This window comes from Nansenia antarctica (genome assembly GCF_963989245.1).
Source record: "Nansenia antarctica genome assembly, chromosome: 4".
Classification (NCBI taxonomy): Eukaryota; Metazoa; Chordata; class Actinopteri; order Argentiniformes; family Microstomatidae; genus Nansenia; species Nansenia antarctica.
In genome coordinates, this window is record NC_137689.1 from 55,677,394 (window position 1) to 55,703,751 (window position 26,358).

Genomic DNA, 26,358 nt, shown 5'->3' on the forward strand with positions numbered 1-26,358 from the left:
ATGAAGAGGTCTCAGGAGGGACAGTTAAGGTGTTGCCTGAAGAGATGGATCTTCAGTCTAGAGCGGGAGATTCTCTAGCGACTTTTCATGCTGCTCCCTCCAGATAAATACAATTGAATTGAACTAAGCTGGGCAGACATGTAGCTACAGTAACTATAACAAGGCGGACCTCCTCTTACCCAGTCAATGACAGAAAAACAAAGCCTCAGTTGCGTAACCAAACATTTGCCAGACAGTCACATTATGCAGCACTTTATGTAGGTTATATACGTTGTCTGTTTGGAGGCTGTGTATTAAACCACCGCCATCCCCTTTTTCCACTCCATCTGTGTGCAAGCTGGGCCACATGAGGCTCTGCACTCATCAGGAAAGGGGGGGATGGGAGTTCATTTATAATTTATCAGCCAGTCACACTCAAAACACACATTCGCACATGCACAGTCACTCATTCACACACACACACACACACACACACACACACACACACACACACACACACACACACACACACACACACACACACACACACACACACACACACGCACACACACACACACACACACACACACACACACACACACACACACACACACACACACACATACATACATTAACTGTTTGGTTGTTCATCATCTATGATCCTCATGAAAACGATTTTAGTTAATCTACTTTTACTTTCAGTATGCTGCATAAGTGAATCAATCCTTTTTTTTTCTCATGTGGGCGCGCACACACACACACACACACACAGACGCAGACGCAGACGCAGACGCACACACACACACACACACACACACACACACACACACACACACACACACACACAGACTCAGACGCAGACGCACGCGCACACACACACACACACACCACCAGAATTGATTGATCCGCTAAACCTAATAAGCAGTCTCATTCTTTGTTGGAATTTGGGTGTACAGGGTATCACAAGTATCATGGAGCTGATCACAACATTCTGTCATGGAGCTTTAGAGTCCATTATCAAGTCAGGTGCCATTTCATAATATTCATTAACATTGGTTGAAAGAGAAACTTTTTAACAATGTTGAAAAAAAAATAAAACCAAGATTTCACCTTTTCACCTTTGATCCACCACCAGAGATGAACAAAGAGCTATTCACCATTTTACTGCATGACTGTAACATGATCTAACTAAGAGCATGCACTATTGTCCATAAAGTAGGATGGTAGCCTGGGGACATAGGTCAGGATGCTGTCACATCAACCTAACTGCATTGCAATGGTCATGTGAGGTAATCAGTCCAGTAAAGTTAATGTGCATCCAACAACAAAAGCTATTAGCATTTTGTCTTTCTGTGAATGTAGTATTTAGGAAAATGTATGGTAAAATATTATTAAACACAGTGAAAAGGATGAGAGGACAATACAACTAATAAGAAATACAAAACTTTACTCACCGCTAACAAAAGTGGTCACGCACAGAAAAGGCTCCTCTGGAACTGTTGGTGAAAGGGAGAGGTTGAGGAAAAGAGAATGAATTGAGAGAACAGGAGAGAAAGACGTCTGCGCAACTTGCCTCTAACAAGTAACTTCTACAGCTTCAGGTTCCAGGCTGGATGTTTCTCTGACCAGCACAGAAAAAAACACCCTAAACGTTCCTTGCCATCAGGACAAATCCCTCCTTCCCTCTCTCCTCCCCCTCTGTCTTGCATCCCAGAGTGACTGGGCTCTGGACTCTACACAGATTGTTCTTGTTAGGCAGTAGTTTATAATGTGCTGTGGGGGCAGGGGGCTCTACTCTGCTCTCCTGTCCCAGTGCTGGATGCTGAAGGCCAGAGGTTGCACACAGACTGGAAGAGAGAACCAAACAATAAGTGCTCATGGTTTTTCTGGGGAATGGACAGAGACATGACCAAAAGCGGATGTTGGACGGTCTCCTGTCCTGTTGCCGTCACTACTGTTCTACAGCAGCACGACTGGTCCTGCTGTAATACAACTACCATCACTTTAGCACTTTATTACCTTATTCTACTTTTTTGTATTATAACTTACCTTAGTTATTTTACTTTATTCTATTATTGTTGAGCATTTTGGGGCCAGCTAAACAATAACTGTATCACATATTCAGAATTCACTTTTCTCACCAGCCCTCCCACACATAGTATCTCACAATTCTAAGCTAGAAAGAAGAAGAGTTACGGCTAAGAGTTCTGCACCTCTGACACACTGATGACATACAGCAGACCTGTCATGGTTAAAGAATCATGCAGCCCCAGAGTGTGACTGGCTCTCAAAGGAAGGGGTTAATGTTTCCTGTGTGGATATAACACCCATTACAGCCCAGGAGAGGGTAGGGGGGTGGGGGTCGGGGGGTGCTGAAGGCCCCTCTGGAAACAATGAGCAGGGTGTTCAGTGGATAGCATATAGTTAGACACGCGCAATGTGGTACCGCAATTGATATAGAGAGTGTGTGTGTGGTGTGTGTGTGTGTGTGTGTGTGTGTGTATGTGTGTGTGTGTGTGTGTGTATGTGTGTGTGTGTGTGTATATGTGTGTGTATGTAGGTGTGTGTGTGTGTGTGTATATATGTGTGTGTGTGTGTGTGTGTGTGTGTATATGTGTGTGTATGTGTGTGTGTGTGTGTGTGTGTGTGTGTGTGTGTGTGTGTGTGTGTGTGTGTGAGAGAGAGAGAGAGAGAGAGAGAGAGAGAGAGAGAGAGAGAGAGAGAGAGAGAGAGAGAGAGAGAGAGAGAGAGAGAGAGATGTGAATGTGAATGTGTGTGAAACTGTGCATCAGGAGTCAATATCCTCTCAGAGAGTGTGTCTGGCAGGGTTGGCTGGTTAACTATGTTTGAGATCCATCAAGGCCAGTCAAACTTTATTTGGTCATCATGATGGTGAGGCGAGGCCTTTGCATATTCCACAGCTCTACGGCATGTCTCCTAAAAGCTTCTGACATCCCCCAGTCAGCTTCTATCCACTTACATATATGCCATACTTTATAATTAAAACCAAGTCTGTTGGTACAGTGAAGCCTGTGGAATGTCAATCTAGCTTCTGCAAAGAAAGAATGTTGATATTGATGCCAGAGAGGGGCCTTGAATTCATGTCAAAATAAACCAGGCTTTTTTATTAGGTCTGCATTTCTGTGTTATCAAGTGAATGTGATTGCATAGTAAAACAAGAGGGGAAAGTCACAATCTAAGGGAGGAATCTATTTGAACCACTGAAATGCCACCTGGCTTTAATCAACACAGACACGGTCGTTAGTCAGCTGGCATGTGGTTAGTATCACAATGTTATTTATTTATAGCTTTGTTAACATCTATTCATCAATTCTATGCTTAAGCATATGACTGTGATCACTTTCGGTAACGTTGTCCAACTTCTTAATTGCATTTCATGTATTTAACCTGGCTGAGAGACAAACAGACAACCTGGCTTCCAGAGCTTCTTTTTCTCTTCTCACATGAAGTGAATATAACAATGGAGAGAATGTGCAGTATGACCTCTCTGTATTAAGGCTTCTTAGAGAAATACAAGGACACAGGAAACACCAAAACATCAGTTGTATCTTGGAGCGTCTAGGACATTCTCCACACATGCGGATATTCTCTTATCCAACATCTTGTCATCTCTCCCCTTGGGTTTGCCTGACCCTGGCCATGTTCGACATTGTTAAAATATAATTATTTATTTACTGTGTTGTATTATATCTGAGATATAAAGAGATACAGTTTTGTCCTCCAGTCCACACAAGCGTATTGCAGAAAGCTTGAACAAGAAAGCTTGCTATGGTTACAGTATTATAACCACATAAAATCCACATTTCTGTGCTCCCAGTGAGAGAAAGAACATTAAGTTATAGGTACAGAAGTCATAATCTAGAACTATCCAAAGACCAGTCCAGATTTAGACACATCATTGCATTCCATTTCTCCTACCTCTGCGAGTTACAGGGTTATGCAGGTTTAATTCTCCTAAAAATATCTTTAATTCCAGGTCTATAAATCAGTTGTACTGTAGATCCTAAATCTCCCTGTAAACTGCCTGTGTAGAACTGAGAGTCCTTGTGAAAACATGCCTTTCTGTCTCCTGTTGTTAAGTGAAATACCATCAGGACTCAGTTCGGGATAGTTTCCAAAGACAAGCAAACCTCTGTTTTTCACTCAGAGCCAGTCAGAGCCTGCATTGGGTTGCTTTACATTTGAGTACTCATTAAACATGTTCGACCACCTGACTTTTCCAAACATAAGCACTGTTTATGGTAAACACTGTATGTCATGACAGAGTAAATCATTGGTTCTGCATTTGTGATTGTCTCTTCCTCTACTCACTGGAGACGGATGTGCAGTCATTGAGGCCGAACCAACAACGTCAAAGAGGAAGCCAAATTCTATTCTCAGAGCAGAACAGTTTCCATATTCACAGCAGTCAACCGGTCAGATGTACAATTCAAAGTCTCATCAAATGGAAAAAAAAGTCATGGTTGGAGTCACCTAATACTATAAATGTATTCCATTTGGCTTGAATCCTTTCCCGACAGTGTGGATAGAGATCCTGGCCTATATATTTTTTAGTTGATCAAAAACATGAACAAGACTAGTTCACTCCTGTGATAGGACTGGATAGCATCCTACAATCACTTTCCCTTCTCATCGTAGCATCTCTATATTTAGACGCCGTAGTCGTTCTCTGGGAGGAAACTGTTGAGAGTGGCGAGGTCATCTCCTTCCTCGTCGCTGTCCTCCACAGTGCTGGGCAGCAGGGCTCTGTTGCTCTTGGGGGTGCGGCGTCTCTCTTGGGGGCCGTTGCCGTCGGGTAGCAGGGCAGAAATACACACCATCTCTGTGCCCCGCTCATCCTGCCTCACATGGTAGAGGCTCTTCCTGGAGGACAGCTTGGTGCAGAGGACGATGGTGCAAATCATGAAGATGGTGGCCACTCCAGCCAGCGTGGCAATGGCGATCAGGCACTTGCTGACCAGACCATTACGTGGAGAGCAGGGCAGGATCCCTTGTCCCGCTGGGACGTTGTCCTGTTTAGGTAGTAATGAGGTCACAGTTGTTGTTTTCTTGGTAGTCAGGATGGGGATCTTCTCTTGGGGCACCCTGGGGATTAAGACCCCCAGAGAAGAGTTGGTGAAGTTGGCGGTGGTGGAGATGGCTGGGAGAGTCTCTGTGGTAGACGACAACTCATTGGAAGAGCTAAGTCCTGTTGTGGAGGAGGAGTTGGTGGAGGAGAGTGGTCCATTGGTAGAGAGAGGTCCATTAGTGGAATAGGGAACAATGCCAGATGATGCCATCGGTGGGCTGATATTTCCAGTGGTGGAGCTGAGCCCTGTGAAGGAGGACAGCCCCATGGTGGAGGTTCGAGTGGTGGTGGAGGGCCCAACAGATAAGAGGTCAGATGTGTTCAATGGCATGTGGGTTGAGGATGTTTGGCTGGTGGGTTGGCCTGTCTCTGAGATGTCTCTCACAGCAGGGAGGGAAGGTGAAGTTGCCCCTGGATGGGTTGTCAATGCTGGAAGAGCCGTGGATGTAGGATTATGGGCCGGTCCTGAGTTGGTCATCATGGTCCCCTCTGACATCTTCACCACCACCGTGGTGGCACTGCCTAATTCAGGGGTTGGAGGCATGCTCTGGGTATTCTTTTTGAACATCGTCTCATGTTTCTCCTCCATGGAAAAACTGCTTTTTTGTGTTGCTGCAGTTGTATGAATGCTTACATCTACACGTTTGTCAAATGATTGGGTCCCAGAGGTTGTGTTGGTGGGGCTGTCTGTGAGCTTTGAAGATCCTGTTGTAGAGATTGCGTCTGGTACATGATGAATAAGTGGGACAGAAGAGGTCAAAGGGCTTGACTCCAGAGCAGACAACATCAATATGCCCAACAACAGAGCAGGATATGTCTTATCATCCCATGACATCATGATGGCAATTCTGAAATGATAAAACACAATTGAATACGAAAGTTTAATATTGGGATATACTGTATGATATGATATCAGGAAATGTAATATGGCAGGGTGATTGGTAATCACAATTTTCATACTTCATGGTATTGAAGATGTGAAAGTCTGTGTAATAAGGCCTGGGAAATAGTGTGGTACTAAGCACCATGTGATGGATGGTGTGTGGGTGGTGACATCGTCAACATCTGATGGTGGCATAGTTAACATATCTAGCAACGCCACACCCATGTGCCAAATGAAACAGGAACTCAAAGGTAGAATCTTTGAAGTACTGAAAACGACTATAAGTTTGACAACCCCGCACACACAAACCTACACCCACACAAACGCACACACGCATTACAAAATATTACAAAATACGGTATTTAATTTATCTTGGAAATCATCAAATATACATGTCAAACTTCAAAAGATCTATGAATGACTCAGCTTTTACACACATTCACTACTCAAGACACATCCATCACCTAAAACACTCACTGTAATGTAATATATAATCCTTTACTTTACTAGTCTTACCTCACTTGGGAAGTGTAGGAGTAGTTCAGAAATTGGAAGTGCTCTGTCTGTCACCCATGCCAGTGATATTATAATTATACTGAACATGCCTACATGCCTACATTTGTTGAAGAGCTGTTAGCAGACGCACACACGACGAGGTTCTACCTGATATGAAGAAACAGGAAATGTGCACATCCCTTTAGAAGTTGAACAGTTCCGCCCAAATGTAACACTGAGAAGGCAGAGATGCCCTGCTATCTATCATCCTTGCAGATATTCTCTTATTTCATTTTATTTGAGCGAATGTAGAATATCAATTTGCAGTACATTTTTTGGCTCTCAGCTTTTGCTCTAAGAGTACACCAAGCTACTACACCAAGCAGACATTATTCCATACAATCATTTATTACTTTAAATTACAACAATAAAACGACACAATCCACAGTTCCCATCATGCATGCATGAACAACACCACACACTTTGGGTAACAACACACTTCTGTATGGCTCTGTCTTACTGCAATTGATGGCTGTAGATGGCAGGGTTGCTCATGTAGGCCTATGGCACAGAGAGACTCAGTCTAAAGAGAGATAACATGCATGTCCACTTTCCTCATCACAGGTCCCATTCAAAAACACTATTCAACAGTAAGGATGTAGACGCATAGAGGACTAATGGGGAGCATCTGCTCCTCAGGAGAGGTCCATTATGATGTATACACACACTGCCTGTAACCAGGCTCATGTCTGTGCGCTGAGAGAATGGAAATGTGGCCAGTTTTGAAACCTGCCCCCATGGAAACCACCACTTCCTGTTCTTGTGAGTCACTGGTAAGCTGTGGCTCCTCTCTCACAGATGAAACTACAGAGAGCTCACTAGTACTCATGTCTCGCTCTAGTGCCTTCATTGTTCTTCCCGAATAGAACAAGTTTGTGCAGAAGATTTACTTAATTGGCAGGCTAATGAAAAACATCTGATTGATGATTTAGATATTCACTGATATTTCCCCCTCCCCCCAGGGACAAATATTTCTACAAAGTGTTCTTTGGCAAAAACAACATGGGAATCCAGACACTGACACCACCATGTAAACACAAAGCACACAGCCACAACATAGGACATTCATCCCACATAGTGACCTTCAAACTGGCAGTTTTCCCAGCAAAGGCTTTTAAGAGCTGGGTGGTCAAGAGAAGGGAGAAGTCTGTGACGCAGAGCAGAACTCTGAGGATTCTAGTGAGATCAGGTGTGAAATGTCTCCGTCTTTAAAGCTTAAAGCACACTTACCCATATCAAATGAATTCCTCTCAAAGGTTACATTTGTGAAGCTTGAATATACAATATCATTAATCTACTGTAGAATAATGAATGAAAAACAACTTAATATGCCATGCTAATTTCCAACCCTCATCCCTCCTTCAGTCAACCCTCATCCCTCCAAAACCATCAACCGTCTCTTCTTCAGTCTACGGACGTCCCTTCACCCACCCACTGACTCTTCTACTCTGATCCAATACTATTAAAATACATACTTCCTTCCTCCCTCCCTTGAAGTAATCACTGACCTAACATGGTCAAAGCTAGATTTCCACTTCATTGCTTTCACCAACCATATCATGTCACATCAGTCATTTATTCAAGGAAGCAAAGTTGTATTTTGAGAATCTTCAAACAGGGCGCTTGTGTTTAGCAGCCAGACAGAAGGAGGTCCTCTGAGGCACCCCCTGTGAGCGGTCTGGTGGGAACGGTCTTCAGAAGCCCAGGAGTTGCAGCCCCTGCCTGGACAGGAAGTCACGACCACAGATGTGTGTTGTTTTGTTTTACAGGCCCTCCATGGCAATGACAATCATTACTCCATGCTTTTAATGATCGGTTTTACGGAGCCACTGACTGAGACTCTACCGTTTGTAACAAAGATAAAAAAAGATTACAAAAATAAAATAATATACATCTCTGTAATGGTTCATAATGACGGATCCTTTGATGTCATTACATTTGAATACTGCGTGGATTCAAAAGTGAGATTAAAATAATATTGCACGAATGTGTATTTACACAATCGTTTCTAGATACCAACTGAAATGTACAACAACAATGGCTATGGTATTGATAAGAATGTGTTTGCCCTGTTTCAGTGTGAATCATTTCAAACGAGGTGCCAGAGAAGCTGCGAGGGGGCAGAAAGAGAAGTTAGTGCAAAGACAGAACAAAGGGATTTATTGTGGAGAGGACAGTTGCATGAGTAAAATCTTTATTGCATGCACAGAACTATTTTGTCAGAGGGTCCAGTGAAACAAGTGCCTAGAGAGTGGTCCCTTCCCAATGCCACACATGCACTGGAGAGGGTGACCTCAGTTTGACCCCTAATACCAGTCACTCAGAGTGACGGAGGTACCACCACTACATGTACACAACATTTACACCAGAGAGCTGCAGTTACCCCCACTGCCTCCCAACACCCCCACAGTTAAAAATCTACACCCAGAAGAGCAGGAGCTAAAAGTATCAGAAGAACTTCCTTCACATTCAGTGACCTGATGTTTACCAATACGAGCAGTTGTCTGACTTCTTTCTCTTTCTATTGCAACAGTGTGACAGCTATACGTTTGAGAAAATCCTTCTCGTTGACTAATTCTTTCTATGACGTTATAGTCTGTAACTGGAATGCACAACAGGAGAGAAGACACGAAAGAAAAGAAAATGTAAAAGCGGTGCATGAAACCACACACCATTCCAATTTGGCAGCACAAAAATCAAGGGAATATGGCAATACTGATGGCTACATAACATTGTTAAAAGTATCGCAGTAAAGTACAAACTTCACATCAGAATGTTCTTGACCACAATTTAAAACAATAACAAAAAGTAAGACTTCTATCAACAAAAATGGCAGTTATTCAAATGTATATCATCCCCAGTAAAAAGGTGGACAATAAATTGCAAGAGTTCTTTTTCTCAAAGTGTTTTAGAGGAAAGTGTGAGGGAAGGCATGAAGAGAACAAAAAGTCCATCTTGGAATGTGTGCTTGGGGTCCTCGCTGAGAAGACGCCAAGCGGAATGATGAAGCCGAAATTTTTTCATTTGGCAGTAACTGGCCCTGCCCACTTGATTCTCTCCCAACCAATGAATGGTCCTGAGTAGGGGCCGTGTCTTAGATGGCGACCTTGGAGACTTGATCCTCCAGTTTGGCGATTCGACGGTCCTGAAGGGTGACGAGGTCCCGGAGCGATTTGACCTCTCGCAGTAACTCCTCCAGCTTACCTTCATTTTTCTGGAACAGTAGAGAGAGACAGATGGTGAAGATACTGATGATCACAGACATCTTTACTAAACAGTTTCTCTCTGTTGACAGCATCAGAAATAATGCAGTTCTCTTATTGACACCTGCTGATCAGCTTCAACATCACAGCACAATGCTACTCACTATAGAGGGCTGTGGAGAGGCTTGCTTCTGGACAGGTGTAGTGTTCTCTGCTTTAGTGGCTGGCTTGCTCTCCAGGACGTTCTTCTTAACCACCTTGAGGTCACGGTTCTTTCCAGGGACGTAGCCGTGCTTGAGGGAGATGAGGATGGGGTCTCCGTTCTTCCCATCGAACCAATCCTCCGCCTCAATAACACAGTCTGGTCCCGCGGTGTCTGGGTACAGGTCGTCCTGGAACAGATCCGACTGTGTGTGCGAGAGAGACATTATTTCATACACACACAATTATATATTAGCCAATGTTGATCATAAGGACTTAATGGAAGGGGACTTGGTAGGGGACAGAGACAAACCTTTCGGGGAACCGTCATGATGATTGGCTCACACTTTCTCTCGTGCAATTTATAAAATCTGCAAATAGAGTAGACAAAATGTGTATTACTCTTCAAGAAATAAAAGGGAAAATAAAACTAATTGGCTTCAGCTTAATTAAAATATGACCATTATAATAAGGCGCCTTTTCTAGCACTATTTGTTCTAAGATGAATATATACTGTACAGCTACAGAAACAAAGGCTGTATGTAGGGCTGGTTTCTAAAAGATAAACACACGTGTCTTCCCTCTAGTGGACAAATTAAGTATTACTCAAACCTATCAAACCCTATTGAGTCGGATGGTTAGTTGGGTTGCTTTCTGCTGATACCTGGCAATCTCGCATTTGTTGACATCCAGCCCTCGTTTGGGCATGTATCCCATGCCCCTCTGGGGCTCCTTGCTGGAGAAGGTGTTGAGGTAGTGGACGAACGGGGCCTCGTCCGTGATCTCAAAATACCGGATACTACTGTCGCCCTGGAGGGAGAAGAGGTCAGAGCTAAATGTGTGTGTGATTCCGTATAGCACGAAGCTCCACACTGACAATTATGGTGAAGTCAATAGAAATCTAAGAGAGCACCATCCCAGAAGAATAACTCATACTAGGGCTAAACTGGGAGACAATTGACAATATTGGAAATGGGGAAAGACAAAGACAAAATAAGAGAAATATGATAGGAAAGACAAGAGAACATAACATTTGTAACATGGTATTTTACCTTCCCACACAGGTAGACTACGTTGGTGTCTGCGTCATAAAAGGGGAGCAGTACTCCATTACTGCTGTCCATCTCATGTACTGATATTGGCTCATCCATGCTTTTCTATAAACAGAAGAAAGGCTTCTAGTTGTGGGTATGCGAGAACATGCAGACTTGTATATTAGTATGTATGTGATGTGATGTGTGTGTGTGTGTGTGTGTGTCCAGTTCGTTTGGGGGGTAACATACGGGGTTCCAGAGGGCTAGCTGACGCTCACTCATACGGCTGAAGCCAGTGGTGAAGACGTTTCCATCTGCAAGGAAGATGGCTCTCATTGGCCGAGCTCCCTCATGGGCCTTGTCTTTCTCCTGAAACACAGACAACATGAACTTCAGACATGTATTGGCAGATAGTGTGTGTGTGTGTGTGTGTGTGTGTGTGTCCCACTCACCGCAACGATCTTCTCCTTGCGAGGGTCGATGACGCGGACCTTCTTGTCCTTGCAGGCGGTGCAGATGAGGGCGCCGTTGCGGCTCCAGCAGGCGCTGAAGATGACGTCGGGGTGCATGTCCTCCAGGTTGATCATGGCCTCGCCCGTCCCCACGTTCCAGATGACGATCATGTTGTCACCGCCTGGGGACACGGATAGGGGACAGTCACAATCCACTGTCTCATGCAGTGAGGTGGAAAAACTCGCATCGCAAGGAAGTTTCAGCTGCTATTTCTTCACAGCACTAGAAAGTTAGACTATTAGTGCCTGGTGAATGACATGCTGAGTGCTATTCAGTGTAGACTCAATACAATATTGTACTTGAATGGCTGAGACAACTCAATATGTATGTTAAATATGTCAAATAAAGCCATTCATCAATGCACTCAGTGAGGCTGCCATGTCTCATTTATCTACCTGCACTGAGGAGGACGTTGCGGGCAGTGGGGTGCCAGGTTACGATGCCCACCCTCTTGGAGTGCCCCTCCAACACCACCACAGGCTCAGCCAGGGGCAGAGTCAGCCCGTTCTCAGGGATCTGCCACACCTGGAGACAGATAGGTCATAGGTTATTCAGGATACCTGCCGGCTGCTGTTTTAGATTTAGAAACCACACTCATTCAGAACTGGTTTCAACCTACCTAGTGATGGTGACTGTTCAAGTTGGTGTGACAAGAACCATCAATACAATTAACATACAGGTTGGCAAGACATGGAGATTTTGTATGATTATTCGCATAGGACGAAAGGTGTAAAATACTACAAGAGCTGACTTAAACCTCTCAGCTAGACCCAGAGCATGGACTTGCACTGCTGCCTGACACAGAAGTTAAGGATTCCTTAAAACCAGAAGTTGTTGTTGTTGCTGTCGTTTATTTTTGTACATTATACTATAGCAAGTCCTTATTCAACGTTGCAGCTATATGGAAGCAGAAACAAACTAGGGTTTTTGCCCCTTCAAACCTTGAGATGTACAATAATGCAATCAGCCTTATAGATAACTCTGGAGTGTTATAGAGCTGCACGTGGATGTCTAATGATGTCATCTAAACGTACTAACAGGATGTAACCTTTGGGTGGCAGCAGAGAGCTAACAGGGAGGGCACCCTTGGTGCAGAAATGAGAATGATGAGGAATCAGCTCTGCAGACACATCACACCTCTGTAGTTCACCTGCATTTAAATTTAAATAGTGATGAGATGCAAATTCATGCACTAACTGGTTATGTAATAAAAAATTAGACCCTAAAAATACCTGCCAATAAAAAATGCTGTTAAATGCTTCGTTGTTACAAGGAAGCAGATCTATCAAAAAGATACACAAAAAATACATTTATCACATGCTAATTCTTCCTCAATACAAAATCGTAATGCTTTGTATGAACTCCACAAATCAATCAAAATCAACGAATCCAAAAATGAGCGAACTGTCACCTGTTTAGTCTATGGGAAATATAGCAGCTCGGACGTGCCTAACATTATTTATTTATCTGTGCATTCAATAACACCAAATAAGGGAAAGGAACATTCTGACAGAATGACCTCACCGGCCTAACATTCACGGCTTTGTATCTGATTACTGTACATGACAAACTCTTGGAGTGTAATGGACACCCGGGGAGCTAAGGTTACAGCATTGGCATGACCAGCAAAACCAGACACGCTGATCGATCCCAGAAAATGTGAATCTTATTCAGAGCGTTATAGTTTTTGTTCCAGATGCCGCCATCGACGCTCAAACTGAACTGACGATAAAATGAAATAAGGAGGAAAGGACACAAATTATGAAAGTTGTGCGTGTGCATGTGTATGTGCGTAACATAATATATTATAAAAGACTGAGTCATTTGTATTTAAAATATTTCACACTTTGGTTTAGCCAAGAGGACAACCTCCCTGAGCTACTGTACCATGACTGTGCAGTCCCTTGAGCTACTGTACCATGACTGTGCAGTCCTCTGAGCCGCTAGCGATGACGTGGTCATTGTGTGGGCACCAGTCGATGTCCAGCACAGGCCCCGTATGACCACACACGGTCGGATAGGCCTTGTCGATGCGGCCAGTCTGTGGGGAGAGAGAGAGAGAGAGAGAGAGAGAGAGAGAGAGAGAGAGAGAGAAAGAGGAGTATAGTCAGCATAGCTGGTCCAGATGTGGCAGGCCTGGCGTGACCCCGGGTCTACTCTTGGCGTCTACTATTAGGCCAAGACGACACTTGAGTTTACATTCCTCAGGCAGGGCTACATCAATGTGATTCCAAATCATCTCCACTACACAGACACCTGAGGATCATCAACCATGGCTTGTGGACAGGCTGGTGGAGGAATTCAAACCGTTCTGCATTCTATCTTGGTTGTAAATGATACGTCAACTTACAATTAATTTGAGCATAGTCAAAACAATATACTGAGTGTAACATATAGACAATACATTGGTTAGTCAAGCGCATGCCTGGCAGTTACAAAAAAAAAAAGTCCCATTCTTTCAGCACGATTCTTCTTTCAAATCCCCTAGGTGAAAGATTATAAGTGAACCTCTAAAAGCTCCACGGGCTGAAATGACCAACAAAGACTTTTCATCCAATCAGCGGGCTTCTCGATGACATCAGCAATCGTGAGCTCGACCTGCGTGACCTCTGCTGTCCACTGGATCAATGACTGATGAGACAAGGCCCGCCCACTTCTCCCAGCCTGCTGCTTGGCATGGTTAACGCAGTCTGACACCCTCACCGACGTCATTACAGTGCTTTGTGCTAAACGTGTTCCTCCATTTACAACTTCAGTCCCTCAACATTAGCCTGGTAATGTGTGAGTGTGTATGTGTGTGTTCTCTAAGAGAGTCAGAGCTATGGCATCTGTACTTGGCTGAGGTGATAGGGGCTAGTGATATGAACCAGGCATGTGAGCCTATCCAGTTACTGGGCTGTTTAGTCTGTCGCCATGATAACGCTGACCTCAGCATTTTTTATTCAGACGTATAATGCATCATCTCTCAGTATCAGTCCATTCAGAGTCAATAGAAAATGGTAAAATGTAAAAAAAAAGAAGAAGAACGAAATCAATACAAGCTCATCCACTCCCCATCTATGAGATGCAGGGGAGGCTGCCAGAGGTAGAAATCGGAGGACTCCACAAACATCCCCTGATGAAGGGGCTTTGAGAGAGGAGAGAGAGGAGCCATCTAATCACAGCACAAGCATAACCCTACAGGGGTTGTGTGGGGCACACATTCCCTGCCATTAATTTACCACAGTTGTCACGGTAACTCCATGACAGGAGGAGTTGGAACAAGTGAGTCTCTCCAGGAACAAAGAGTGGCTCTGCCAAAAGAGTGACACAATGGTAGATCAACCTGAGAGCCATTGATGATAATTATTCTGTAATTTTATTTTAAAAATGTTTTTAGGACATTTCTGCTTTATAGACATCGACAGTAGAGATTGAGAGGAAGGATGGGTGAGAGAGAGGAGGAATGACATGGAGGATAGGTCGATGGCTGGAATCGAACCTGGGACCCTGCGATTACATGGCATGCGCCTTGGGGAGCTACACCACCCAGCCCCTATTGTTTGAACTAAAGATGTTGGGAATGGAAAATGGAAGTACAGCTGATGGCCATGCCAGTGCTGCTACCACTGATACTGCACAAATGCTGACGCAGCATCACAGGATTCTACCATGGGAAACTCTCTCAACCTTGTTTCGTGACTTGTGTGGATACATAATGGGCTGGTTTCACAGACAAGGTTTAAACCGAATCCTAGACTAAAAAGCATCTTCAATGGAGATTTTTACATTGAAAGTGTGATTAATCCAGAACTAGGCCTTAAGCCTTGTCTGTGAAAACGGCCCAAAGTGCGTCTGAGGAAATCATAGGACGAGAGACGGCGCGCGTCGAAATATAAGCTAACCCTAGCCTACCGCCTGACGGCCACCATTACCAAAGCCAGACATACAGTATATGGTTGGAGAACTATAACTAACATTAGGGCATTCACTGGAATGTATATAAAGCTATACATAAATTATAAAAGAAAATAATGTTTGTAAATAAGGGAGGCAGTCCAAACATATCTTAGGCTTGTTTCATTTCACTTCATTATAAATTGTTCTGGGTCCAGTCTCTGCTGTCATCCATCCTTAATGAGCGGTTTGTGAACTGAAACGGTAAGCAGAAAGCAGTCACGTCGTTTTTGTTAACCCTTGTTCAGAGCAAGAGAGAGAGAGAGAGAGAGAGATCACCGGAAAAATACTGCCCTTCACCTGATGTTCTTTTAACTTATTAACATAATATAAATATAGCCTACGTGGGGTTTCTGCTATGGCTACCGTATACATAGTATACCTACTACAGTATAATAGTACTTATACAGCTTTTAATTTGAAACAGATAGCGGAAGTGTTGAGTTAAAATATTTTTGGGACATATTTACAGATATAGATATTGAAACTAGTGTATGTCGCTGGTATGATGTCAGTATGACTGTCAACAGACGACATTCACGTGCAAGGCACGCGGAAAAAATAGGCGACACTCAAGATGCGCCGGCGTATGTGGGCTGTGTGTCTGCTCCAATCCGTTAACACAGGTGCCGAAATGAAACGCACGCGCACTGCTGAGGTAGAGGTCGGCGGTGTGTCCCAAGCTTTACATTGTAGATACATGAGCGGAGAGCCTGAGTGGGAGTTATGGGACGAACAATTGCTGTATGTTTGAAAACACACTCAAAATTAAAAAGGAAAAACACAAAAATATAGTTTCAAAATGTTCAGGTCTGCATACATGCTTTGCTGCAGTTGAGGGCCAGTTACAAGTCTCTTTGTGATATGGCCTAGTTAATGTAAACTAATTAACCTAGAATCATTGACTTCCACCACCACCACCACCACCACCACCACCACCCCTCCCCCTTTACTATCACAGGGTCAGTGAGGCACATACAATAGGAGATTGTGTGTTCAGATGCCCTTACAATCACACTGATTAGAAATAGATTGATTGATAGATTGTCTATGGTGTTTGGACACGACTACGGTCTACGGTGCAGCGGGGTGGGGGTGTGGAGCGTAAAAAACAACCATAGCCATTCCAATCTCATTCACGTGTGATGAGCTAAACTAATCAACCATTTGTTTTGTTAAAAAAATCAATTCAGGGGAAAAACAAAGGATTACATTGTCAATATATGTAGAGATAACGATGCTAATGATTCTACCTGGAAAAAAAACTGAAGACAGAAATTTCAGTGGAGATTCAATCTCAACAATTTCAACTTCCCCATCCCAGAATCCACTTGGCAACACACGGCTCCTTAGCCAATAAGGAGACAGAGGGGAAATGGTCCTGTAGGCTGACATGCAAAGGGCTGGACTGCCATATATGGTCAAATCTGCTGACAGCAGCGGCAAGCTCTTGGATACTGAATAGAGGAGGGGGGGGGGAGAGAGAGAGAGAGAGAGAGGGGGGGGGGGGGGGGGAGAAACACGGCAGACAATTGCTGTGTGCTTCCTCAGTGCTCACACTTCTCCCTTAAGCACGCGCACGCATGCACACAGAATTTTGCCACAAAACGTAGCGCGTATGCATGGCACGTGACTGAAGATCCAACAGTGAGAAGCACTGCTTCAAGTCTGTCTGAGGAGACAAGCATATAGCACAGAGGCCTTGACATGGACACTCACCTTGAGCAGAGGGAGGACAAGGAAGGCTCCGCCCCCACTAGCCTCTATGATGATGGCAACAAATTTGGGGTTGACGGCACAGAAGGAGCTGTCCCATGTGACCCGGGAGACCCGGATGTCGTCATAGCACTGGTCGTTCTTCAGTGCCTGGCCAAAGACATGACGGAACTTACTCGCTCGCACAACTCGCCTGAACATATCTGCAACAACAGGAGAGGGAGAGGGGGGGAGAGGGGGAGAGAGAGAGAGAGAGAGAGAGGAAGAGAGTTATCTACAAAGTAGCATTAATGCACGACTGGGTGAGCGAACAGGAGATATCTACGGTACACACTTCCGGTGGTGTGACAGCGCGCGTCTAAAAACATCTCAGCATTACTCATGCGTTTGCTCTTTTTGTGCAACACATCTGACAAATTCTCTTATGTAAATGTAGGCCCTACACCAAAGAAAAACAAATACTGGCGTAGTCATCAATGTTACTTCTCACCCACCCATGCTGAGACGCATTTGTTTTAGCCACTTCAGCCAGAGCACACACATTAAAGGTTTTATGGGACGTGCCCATTGACTTGCTGATGTCTAATAAAAAACAGATTTATTCCCATCTCTGCCTCTGTTGGTTGCACAGTTAATGGCGTCCTAATCGCAGAGCCTGTTCTCCACTCCTCTACACATCTGATCAAACAAGGCATTAGACACTGTAGGCCTGTACAGTTATAGCACACAGTAGGCCTACCCATACATCCGTGTTCCAAAAGCCTTCTTATTAGCCTAGTTACCACAACTCTACTTCGGCAGCCTTGTTCACACATTGCCCGATCAATGCTGCTCACTTTGGCAGGCTGGATGTTGGTGCAAGCTGGCCACAAAGTCCCATGAGAGCTCCGTAGCATATAGCTCTGTTTCCATAACAACCGATGATGGATTCCTAACACGCATCCCTAGGAAGGAGCCAGGCTCTCATCAGAAGAGCTGACCCCTCTATGCAGGAAAAGCTAAATCAATTAGGTGTAGCATCAAAGGCGGCCTTGTCTGTGTCTCCCTTCACCCCCCCAAAAGAGAGCAGGGCATAGCCACAGTACTGTGAAATCAGGAAGGGCAGAGCCAGAAGAGGCAGGGCTGCTGATGCCCATCAGGGCTGCTGTACTCTGCCAATGACAATTACAATCTGCATCTGATGGCCTAGCTCAGAGTAAATGCAGGCCTAATGGTTCACATTAGCTACCACAACAGTCAACGCACCAAGACTAGGATAATATTCTGACATCTCCATGACATGGTACTGTAGATATCTTCTTAAAATGATTAAGGCCTAAAATTGTTATACGTTTCGCATTGTGTCATCCTTGCAAAAACGTTTATTTTTTGCAGACCTGTTTCCTACAGATGAAGCCAAGTTCCCTTTACAGGAAGTGGATGCAGAAGTCCTATCTTTCCTGTATATGGTGGAGCAATATGCATCGCTTAAAGTGATTATGAGCCTAACCATGACAATAAGGACAACATTTTACTTGGACAATGCATATCTTCCTCTACTCAACATCTAGGCTACATAGATTTCTACATCTACATTGTTGAACTCACATGTCTGTTGTCGCAACCACACAGAGCTAAACTCTCACACAATTCACATTAGCTAGTGGTCTCTTCAGTGGAAACACTGAAGCTGTCCTAGTGATTACAATAACGGAAAATGCTGACAGAGCGAGGACACGGTCTCGGTAATAGGCAAGGCTTAAACCTAGTCCTGGACTAAATCACACTTTCAATGCAAAATCTCCATTGAAGATGGAGAAGTCTAGGATTAGGTTTAAGCCTTGTCTGTGGAAACCGGCCCTAGATGTGTGTCATCCAGGTACTTTTCACTGGGCCTATACAAGGGGTTGGTAGTACATGTATTGCTGTGCTGTGCTCTCTCTCACACAAGTGTGAATGAGAACTAGAGCTGCTGTGTGAAATTCTTCCCCAGTCTGAACCTAACCAACCAAGCCCATCTCCCACCTCATATGCCTAGCCCTTATCCATGTCCTCTTCAACCGGAGGCTATTGACACTACCAGCACTTGGCACAGCCGTGCACTGTATAATCTAGGCTATTTGTATTTAACAGAATCGGAATATCAGCAAACAAACATAAATCATCGCAATTATCCAGGATTGAAACCTATAATCTAATCCAGGTCTTAGTCACACAGATAAACAATTTCCCTCTTAATCCAGAGTGTCATCCTCAGTCTTATGCACGGCCATCTCTCACAGATCAACTATCCTCCTGGGTCGGAGCCTTAGGCACAGGGCATATCATTAAGAGCCATATATGGAACACTGTGTCTAGCCTACAGTACCACAATGCAGCGTGACACTGAGGTTGCAGAGAAGAGGGTTGACCAGAGAACAGTTTGTTCTATTAATTAGGCCTATATGGGCTCTGGTGATTCCGTTTGGGTTAAAACACTGCAGAGGGCTCTGATACACATCAGCCATCCAAAAGATGTGCTCCACGCATGCCTAATTTCTCCCAACATGCTGACCTACTTTTCAGAGAACATGGCATACAGGATTGACTCTCGGGTAGCGCCAACCTGACAAACATCATCACACCCATGAACATTTTGGTTCCAGCAGAGGCTAATGTTACTAAATAAGTCCTGGAACAACTAATTCATTCTTTCAAATCCAAGGTTACAATCATGGTCCTTGCTGCTGTACAACACCAACTGTAAAGGGTCTCTAGATGCTCTTCATATTTGCACTATAAACACCATATGGTCTTGATTAAGCATCAGACACATCTGTCAGCAGGAATACTAGGCTCTTGACTCAAACATACTCAGCTACCTAAGAAGAGTGTCAATATTACAACTGTAGGGTGCAATCATGGTCACTTTCTTGGCAAGAAAAGGCCCAGTACTTTCTGTTAAGCTACACAAACCTGCAGAATTCATGGTATTGCAAAAAGCTCCCATGCCTCATTTATGAGGGGGCAACTTTGGGTGCTCAATGCTCATCATTAGCTAAACACATTTATGACTCCCAGCCAGTGCATCTATGCAATGTAGATGGATGGCCTCTGAAGCTGTGATATGCACACATGCTTAATCTTATTACATACAACAAGCAGCCTATTATTGATCATTGCAGACTGGTCACAGTGTAATGATGGATCAGCTATCTAGTAAATAGACATACTCTACTCTTCCAAGTCCATATCATATGCTCAGTCAACTAGGTGGACAATAGCTATGCATGGTGTGGATTCTCATAGCCCATCTGCGCTACTAGCATCAAAGGCTACTTCCTTATTGTGTGGTCACTTATGGTTTTCTAAAGCAGTTCAGCACACAAGAGCAAAAAATGGTAAGGTTTAAAATGACTTGCTGTAGAGGCTGTGTCTTAATGCAGAAGGATGCTCAGGAATTTACATTGAGAAGATGGTAGCAGTTAGCTAGCCAGCTACGCTAATGTGGAGCATAGACCACCGCCAGAGAGCTATTATGACGCAAGTGCAGATTTTATTCAGGGCTGCGTTCGTAAATACGCTCTGGAAATCTGATTAGCACTCATGGAATTCCTCTTGTCCAATCAAATTACGTGGTCCCTTTATGACGTTGAATCCAGTGTGCGCTCCGGCGCTCTCAGAACGAATTTACGAACGCAGCCCATGGTTCTGGCTGCTCCCCATTCAGAACCGCTAAACGATGCACAGGCAGGAAGCCTAGTGGAAAGATGTTCAATACAAAATTGAGACCGGTCAATTTTCCTTACCTCCTAAAATCTATGTAATATTTCCGTAAGCACGAGGTGATCAATCTGAAAACATGAATATGGCAGTTTTAGGTGAGCCCTTGTCCTTTAGAGTTCCCCTTGTTTTAACACTCTGCTCTCTCTGCCGTTCGAGTATTCTTCTTTCCCTCCTGACTGCAAATCTATGAACCGGAAGCAACGCCCTGTTTCATCCCCTCCCCTTCCATATGAGGCATTTTAGGAATCCCTTCTGCTGCAAAAATTGTCTATAATCAATGACAATGGCAATATCATTCAATGGTCTTCATACTGAAAAAAAATATAAACACACACACACACATGTTTTGAAATACCAATAAAGTGATCATGCAGCTTTTAACACTGCCATCAATCAGATGGTGATCTGTGGTGACTAAATTAGAAAAGACAACACATATTGTTGACAGTGCTGGAGTTACAGCAATGACTTGAAAATGGCATGACTGTCAAGAAACCAGAGTTTGGCAGCTGAACAGGCCTGTGCAAAAAGACTCTCTGATCAGGAATCGAAGTGAAAGAAATATATACCATGATTCTCATTTATGGTCAGGTTTTTGTGAAAGTGTTATTTGTTGAATTGCTTGCTGCACACTGCCCATAATGTGTCTATTGCTCAGCAGCATGACTTCAAGCAAAGACCTTTGCTTCAAGTGCATTTCAGCACCAGTCTGTAGCCAAAGTGCGTCCTCAAGTGGCGAGCATGAGTGCTGCAGGCAGCTTAACATTATCTGCTACGAGGCAAGACAACTCTGAGCTCAAAAACATTAAACACGTTTGCATATCTGAATATTTTGTATTCATGTAATTCCACTTGTGACCCTGACATACTAGATCACATGACACCCAATTCAATGGGAAATATTCTTTTGAAATAGCCTTTACAAACTGACTGCTCACGTGTTTGTGGGTATGTAAGAGAGATATAGTGAAAGAGAGAGAAGAGTGGAGAGAGAGAGAGAGAGAGAGAGAGAGAGAGAGAGAGAGAGAGAGAGAGAGAGAGAGAGAGAAAGAGAGAGATAGAGAGAGGAAGAGAGATGCAGAGAGAGAGAGAGGGGAGGGGGGGAGAGAGATTTATATAGCATTTGCATCCTTACCTTTTTTGGGCGCAGGCTGGGTCTCTGGAGCTTTCTCTGCAGGCTTCTTAGTGACATCAAAGGCCTTCTTCATCTGAGATACTTTCAGACTTTGAGCACACTCCCCAGCCCCAGCCCCGGCCCTGACCCCAGCCCTGGACCCAGCCCCAGTCCCAGCCCCGGCCCTGACCCCAGCCCCAGCCCCAGCCCCAGTCCCAGTCCCAGCCCCAGCCCCAGCCCCAGTCCCAGTCCCAGCCCCAGTATCAGCCTTGGCCTCGGGGGGTTTTGTCCAGCCCTGGTGCCTGATCTTCTGGTGCATTTGGTTGGTCTCCTTTATGAGGTCAGCCACAGGCCTGAACCGCATCTCACTCTCGTCCGCAGCGTCACGATCACCACACTCGTCAACATCACTATGGTCTTTATGTTCGCCATGGTAACGGAGGTTCCTCCAACTGACCCTGTCAGCTTGGGGTTCAGGGTCTTCAGAGGTTGTCCCCCATGAGGCAGGTTCTAGCCTTTGTGTCTCATTGTCTGAAGGCCAAGGAGTGACCTCTGAATCTGGAACAGTTTCTGATGATGAGGTGGTGAATGGATTTCGGGGCTTTTTTAGTACAGGAGGAGGTGGGCCTTTGGTGTCGGTCTGCTTTCCTGAGTAAGGTCCTTCTTGCAACATGTCAAGTCTGTTTGGCTCCTCATCTGCAGAAGATTTGACCATTCGTGCCCAAGAATCTAAATCTATCATGTCTCTATACAGGTCGTCCCTATTTGATGCTTTTTGTTGCTGTGGAAAATTGTCAATTGGCTCAAAGTCATCTGACATGCATGCGTTCGTATGGTGCGATGGTATGGTGTAAGCCCCCGTGTCATCCCATAACACACACATATCCTGATTAGGTAGGCGATCATAGTAGTTATCTCTGCTTAAAGGATATGCAAACTTCCTTCTTCCCATCTCATAATCATGAGGATAATCATCATCATCATCATCTCTGTTCTTCTCATCCATAGACTGGGATTGTTTAGCTGGATCATTATAATTGTCCCTGTTTTTCTTATCATGAGATTTTTTAGATGACTTCTTAATGAAAGGATTCTTGGGCTTTTTCGGGACTGGTGGCGGAGGGCCTTTCTTTGTAGTCATCCCCCCTGAAACAGAGTCCTCTGTAGAGACCCCTGAGGCCTCTCGGTCTGCCGGTGTGGAAGCCCCACTGGTTGTGTGTTGTGTTGACGTTGTGTTCTCCCTCTCAGGCAGGAGGTGAATGATGCGTGGGGGGGTGATGACAGAGGTGAAACAGATAAGCTCTCTCTCCCTCTGCATGGCAGCAGCCTGTCTCTGTCCATCCCTGTCATCTGGGACTGGCACAGAGAGAGGAGGGGAGGGAATCAAATCGCATTGTTCTATTGAACATGAGCAGGGGGCTGTTTGGAGCTGTGGCATCTTGGGGGAAGAGCGGTTAGAGGCCTTAATGGCCGCTGGTTCAGACGTAGAGTCTGCTAATGGGGTGTTATATGTTGTGTTGGCGCCTCTGCCTGTAGTTGCACCAGACACACATTCATGCATATTATGGTCCTCAATGTGGGCGACAGAAGCCAGAGAGAGAATAGACTGGTCTTGGTCACATGGTCTCAGCTGTGTACTGTCTGAGGAGGCATTGGCCATTGGGTTCCACACCACATTTGTATCAGTGACACATTTCCCACATGACTCGTCAGAAATGGATTCTTTAGAGGTCTCTTTGACATTGAGTCTCTGCGTCTGAATTGTTGGTGGGGGAGAGATGGCCACAGTCTGAAATATCTCCCCACTGGGTTCTTCCTCTTCATTCAGTTGGTTGTCACTAGCATTGTGGCTAACATCAAAGTGTTTACCATTTCCATAACTTAGCTTAGAACGGATATTGGTTGATTCTGTGCATGAGAGGGCAACAGCATCTTTCTCATTTATTTGCGTGCCCGTTTTGAGCTCACAGACTGCAGACTCTCTCCCCCCATTTCCTGACATAGCTTGGATAGCTCCATTTCGTCCCTTCCTCTTTAGGGGACACCCGATGCCTTCAGCCAAATGTGGATTTTCTCTTTCAGAAAAGTCGATGTGTGAAGTAGTGTGTACTTCACTCCTGTTGCCTTTTACTGGAACAACATGTGTATTCACACTGCTGCTCTTTTCTCTATCCCGTCTGTCTGGTGACTTGCTCTGTGTGTTCATTACGTTCTCCAAACACAAGGCTGACAGTGGGCTGTTTTTACTGGACTGCTGATGACTGTCTCCTGGAGGATGGCTCTGGAGTCCATCCTTACTGCGCCTCTGATAGTCCTTACCAGAAGATCCTCTTCTCTCTTTCGATGTGTCGCTAGACGATGATTGGGGGTCATGGAGCCTATCTACACCAGAAGAAGCAGTGCCGTCCTCTTTTAGAAATGGCTGTTTCTTTTCAGTCTCTTTCTCCATGCTGTCAGCAGACACACTCCCCACGTCAGTAGATGGCCAAGAATCATCCTCCTCAAGTAGTACAAAATCCTCCTCTGTGGGTTCAGATGAGGCAGCTAAGTCCTGTGTACCAATCGTAATGCCTGCCTTTGACTTTCTGGGTCCAGCCTGTGATTTACTCCTGACTTGTTGCTCCATAGTAGCCCCCGTCCCAGTATTTGCCATGGTCTTACTATCAGTGGCTTTGTCCTGTGTCTTGGGCTCTGAGTGCAATGTGCCTCTCTCAGAGTTCAGGGCAGTGTCTGGCCTCTCTTCATTACATGCGAGAGTCCTGTCGTCTCTGTCTCCACCCTCACTCCCTCCCCCTGGACTTGAGGGACTCTCCCCTGTGCCTACCGCGGGGCTCATTGGCTCCTCCGTAGGGGGGTCTATCAGGGCAGAGGCGTCTGTGAGCTCACCACCACTCTGCTCAGTAGCCAGGCTGCTGACACTCAATCCCTCTACTCTCCCAGTGCCCCCAGTGCTGTTGCTGCTGCTGCTGGGTTGGTCACTGGGCTCAGACTGGGACTGCCCCCCCGCATCCCCAACCAGCTGCTCCTTCTGCTCCCCTCCATCTGAGGCATTTGTTGAGGCTCCCTCCTTCGCTGACACCTTGTCCTGCTTCTGGCCCATTGTTGCTTTTAGTTCCACTATGGGGAAAAGAGAGAAAAACACACCTCAAGACACAGCCGTGGTCTATGAACAACTTACTGTGGTATTATGAGCTTGTCACGCTTGCCTATCTCATTTATTTAACACCGGACCTGACGCCAAGCCTTTCGTTCTCTGCTTTTCACTCTCTATTTCTGTATATAATTCCATTGACTTCCTCTCCCACCCTTCCACCAACCCCTTTCTCTCTTCCTAGACCTCTCTTTCTCTCTCCTCATTCTATCTGTATGGAATGTTGTGGCGGCTATAATTAAAGTGGGTCTCATTGCCGCCAGTGAGTCAGAGGGCCAAAGAGGAAACAGGACAACTGGGATAATAGATCACCAGGTGCCAAGGTCAATGGTGAGGAACAGAACAAGACCAAAATCTCCTCACCACATTGAGATAAATAACCATTAATGTATGTCAATATTAAGATGCAGTAAGTGCAGTGCAGTAAGTGCAGTGCAGTAAGACATTATAAATTACAACAAGAAGGACTTGTTCTGGCCTCACCATTGGAAATCCAATAATGTACATAAAGTATATACTTGTCCTATCAGAGCTAGTAATTATAAGCATCACACAATCTAAATTATAGCTAAGTAAACAAGTGTGTTTTTCCTGTGTCCTCTCCTCCAAACCCATTGATTGTTTATGATTGTTATGACAACAAGGACCAAGTAGAGGTCGACTGGAATAACCAATCTGAGTCACATGGACTTTGACTTTCGAACAGGATTGTATGTGTGTCTGTCTGGGAGCTGATGGACAGAGTTTAACGACTGACATGATTGATTGCCAAGGGGAGATTATTCAAGAGGAAAAAAGCTCAACAAGCTTTCAATTGGTACGCAGATTCTCAACTGTTCTAGGTTACAAACAAGCAAACCAACTGAACATCACGCTTGAAAAAGAACGTCATTTACACTGAAGTGAAACCTTTACATTAAGGTTGCCTTTATAAAGGGTTTACACTGTAATTAGTTTATTGACTGTTCATTCATGTATAAATCATGATTAAAAGTCAGACTTTAATTTCTGTGCCCAGAGTACTTGGAACGACCTTCTAACTGTACTCAAATTAGATTCCCTTTATCTATTGGTCAATTTTAGACCCTCATAACTGATATGTCATCAGAGGAATGTATGTGTTTCAATTTATTGTATTGTGTACATTTTTGTGGTAATTGTTGTAAGCAGGGCTCACCTGAGAGACCTTTCTTTCAGTGGGACACCCTGAATAAATAAAGGTTTATCATTATTGTAATAA

General features: G+C 44.7%; 1 protein-coding gene across 1 annotated transcript; it reads right to left on the reverse strand.

The window, feature by feature from the left end:
* Positions 1 to 8,723: 8,723 nt before the first annotated feature.
* coro1cb (coronin, actin binding protein, 1Cb) lies at positions 8,724 to 21,019 on the reverse strand. Its single transcript, XM_080528360.1, has 11 exons — positions 20,877 to 21,019; positions 17,113 to 17,312; positions 13,376 to 13,498; positions 11,853 to 11,982; positions 11,397 to 11,578; positions 11,194 to 11,313; positions 10,963 to 11,067; positions 10,575 to 10,720; positions 10,224 to 10,281; positions 9,874 to 10,116; positions 8,724 to 9,720 (listed from the first exon to the last, which is right to left on the reverse strand). The coding sequence occupies exons 2-11, from the start codon at positions 17,308 to 17,310 to the stop codon at positions 9,601 to 9,603; spliced, it is 1,425 nt and encodes a 474-aa protein (XP_080384486.1). The 5' UTR covers positions 17,311 to 17,312; positions 20,877 to 21,019; the 3' UTR covers positions 8,724 to 9,600.
* Positions 21,020 to 26,358: the final 5,339 nt, after the last annotated feature.

Coding starts and splice junctions, on each gene's coding strand:
- coro1cb (XM_080528360.1), bottom strand. CDS start 17,310: ATGTTCAGGCGAGTTGTGCGAGCGAGTAAGTTCCGTCATGTCTTTGGC. Junction 11,579..11,852: donor CAACGTCCTCCTCAGTGCAG/GTAGATAAATGA, acceptor CCGTGTCCCCAG/GCGGTGACAACATGATCGTC. Junction 9,721..9,873: donor CCTCTCCACAGCCCTCTATA/GTGAGTAGCATT, acceptor CTACTGTTCCAG/AAAAATGAAGGTAAGCTGGA.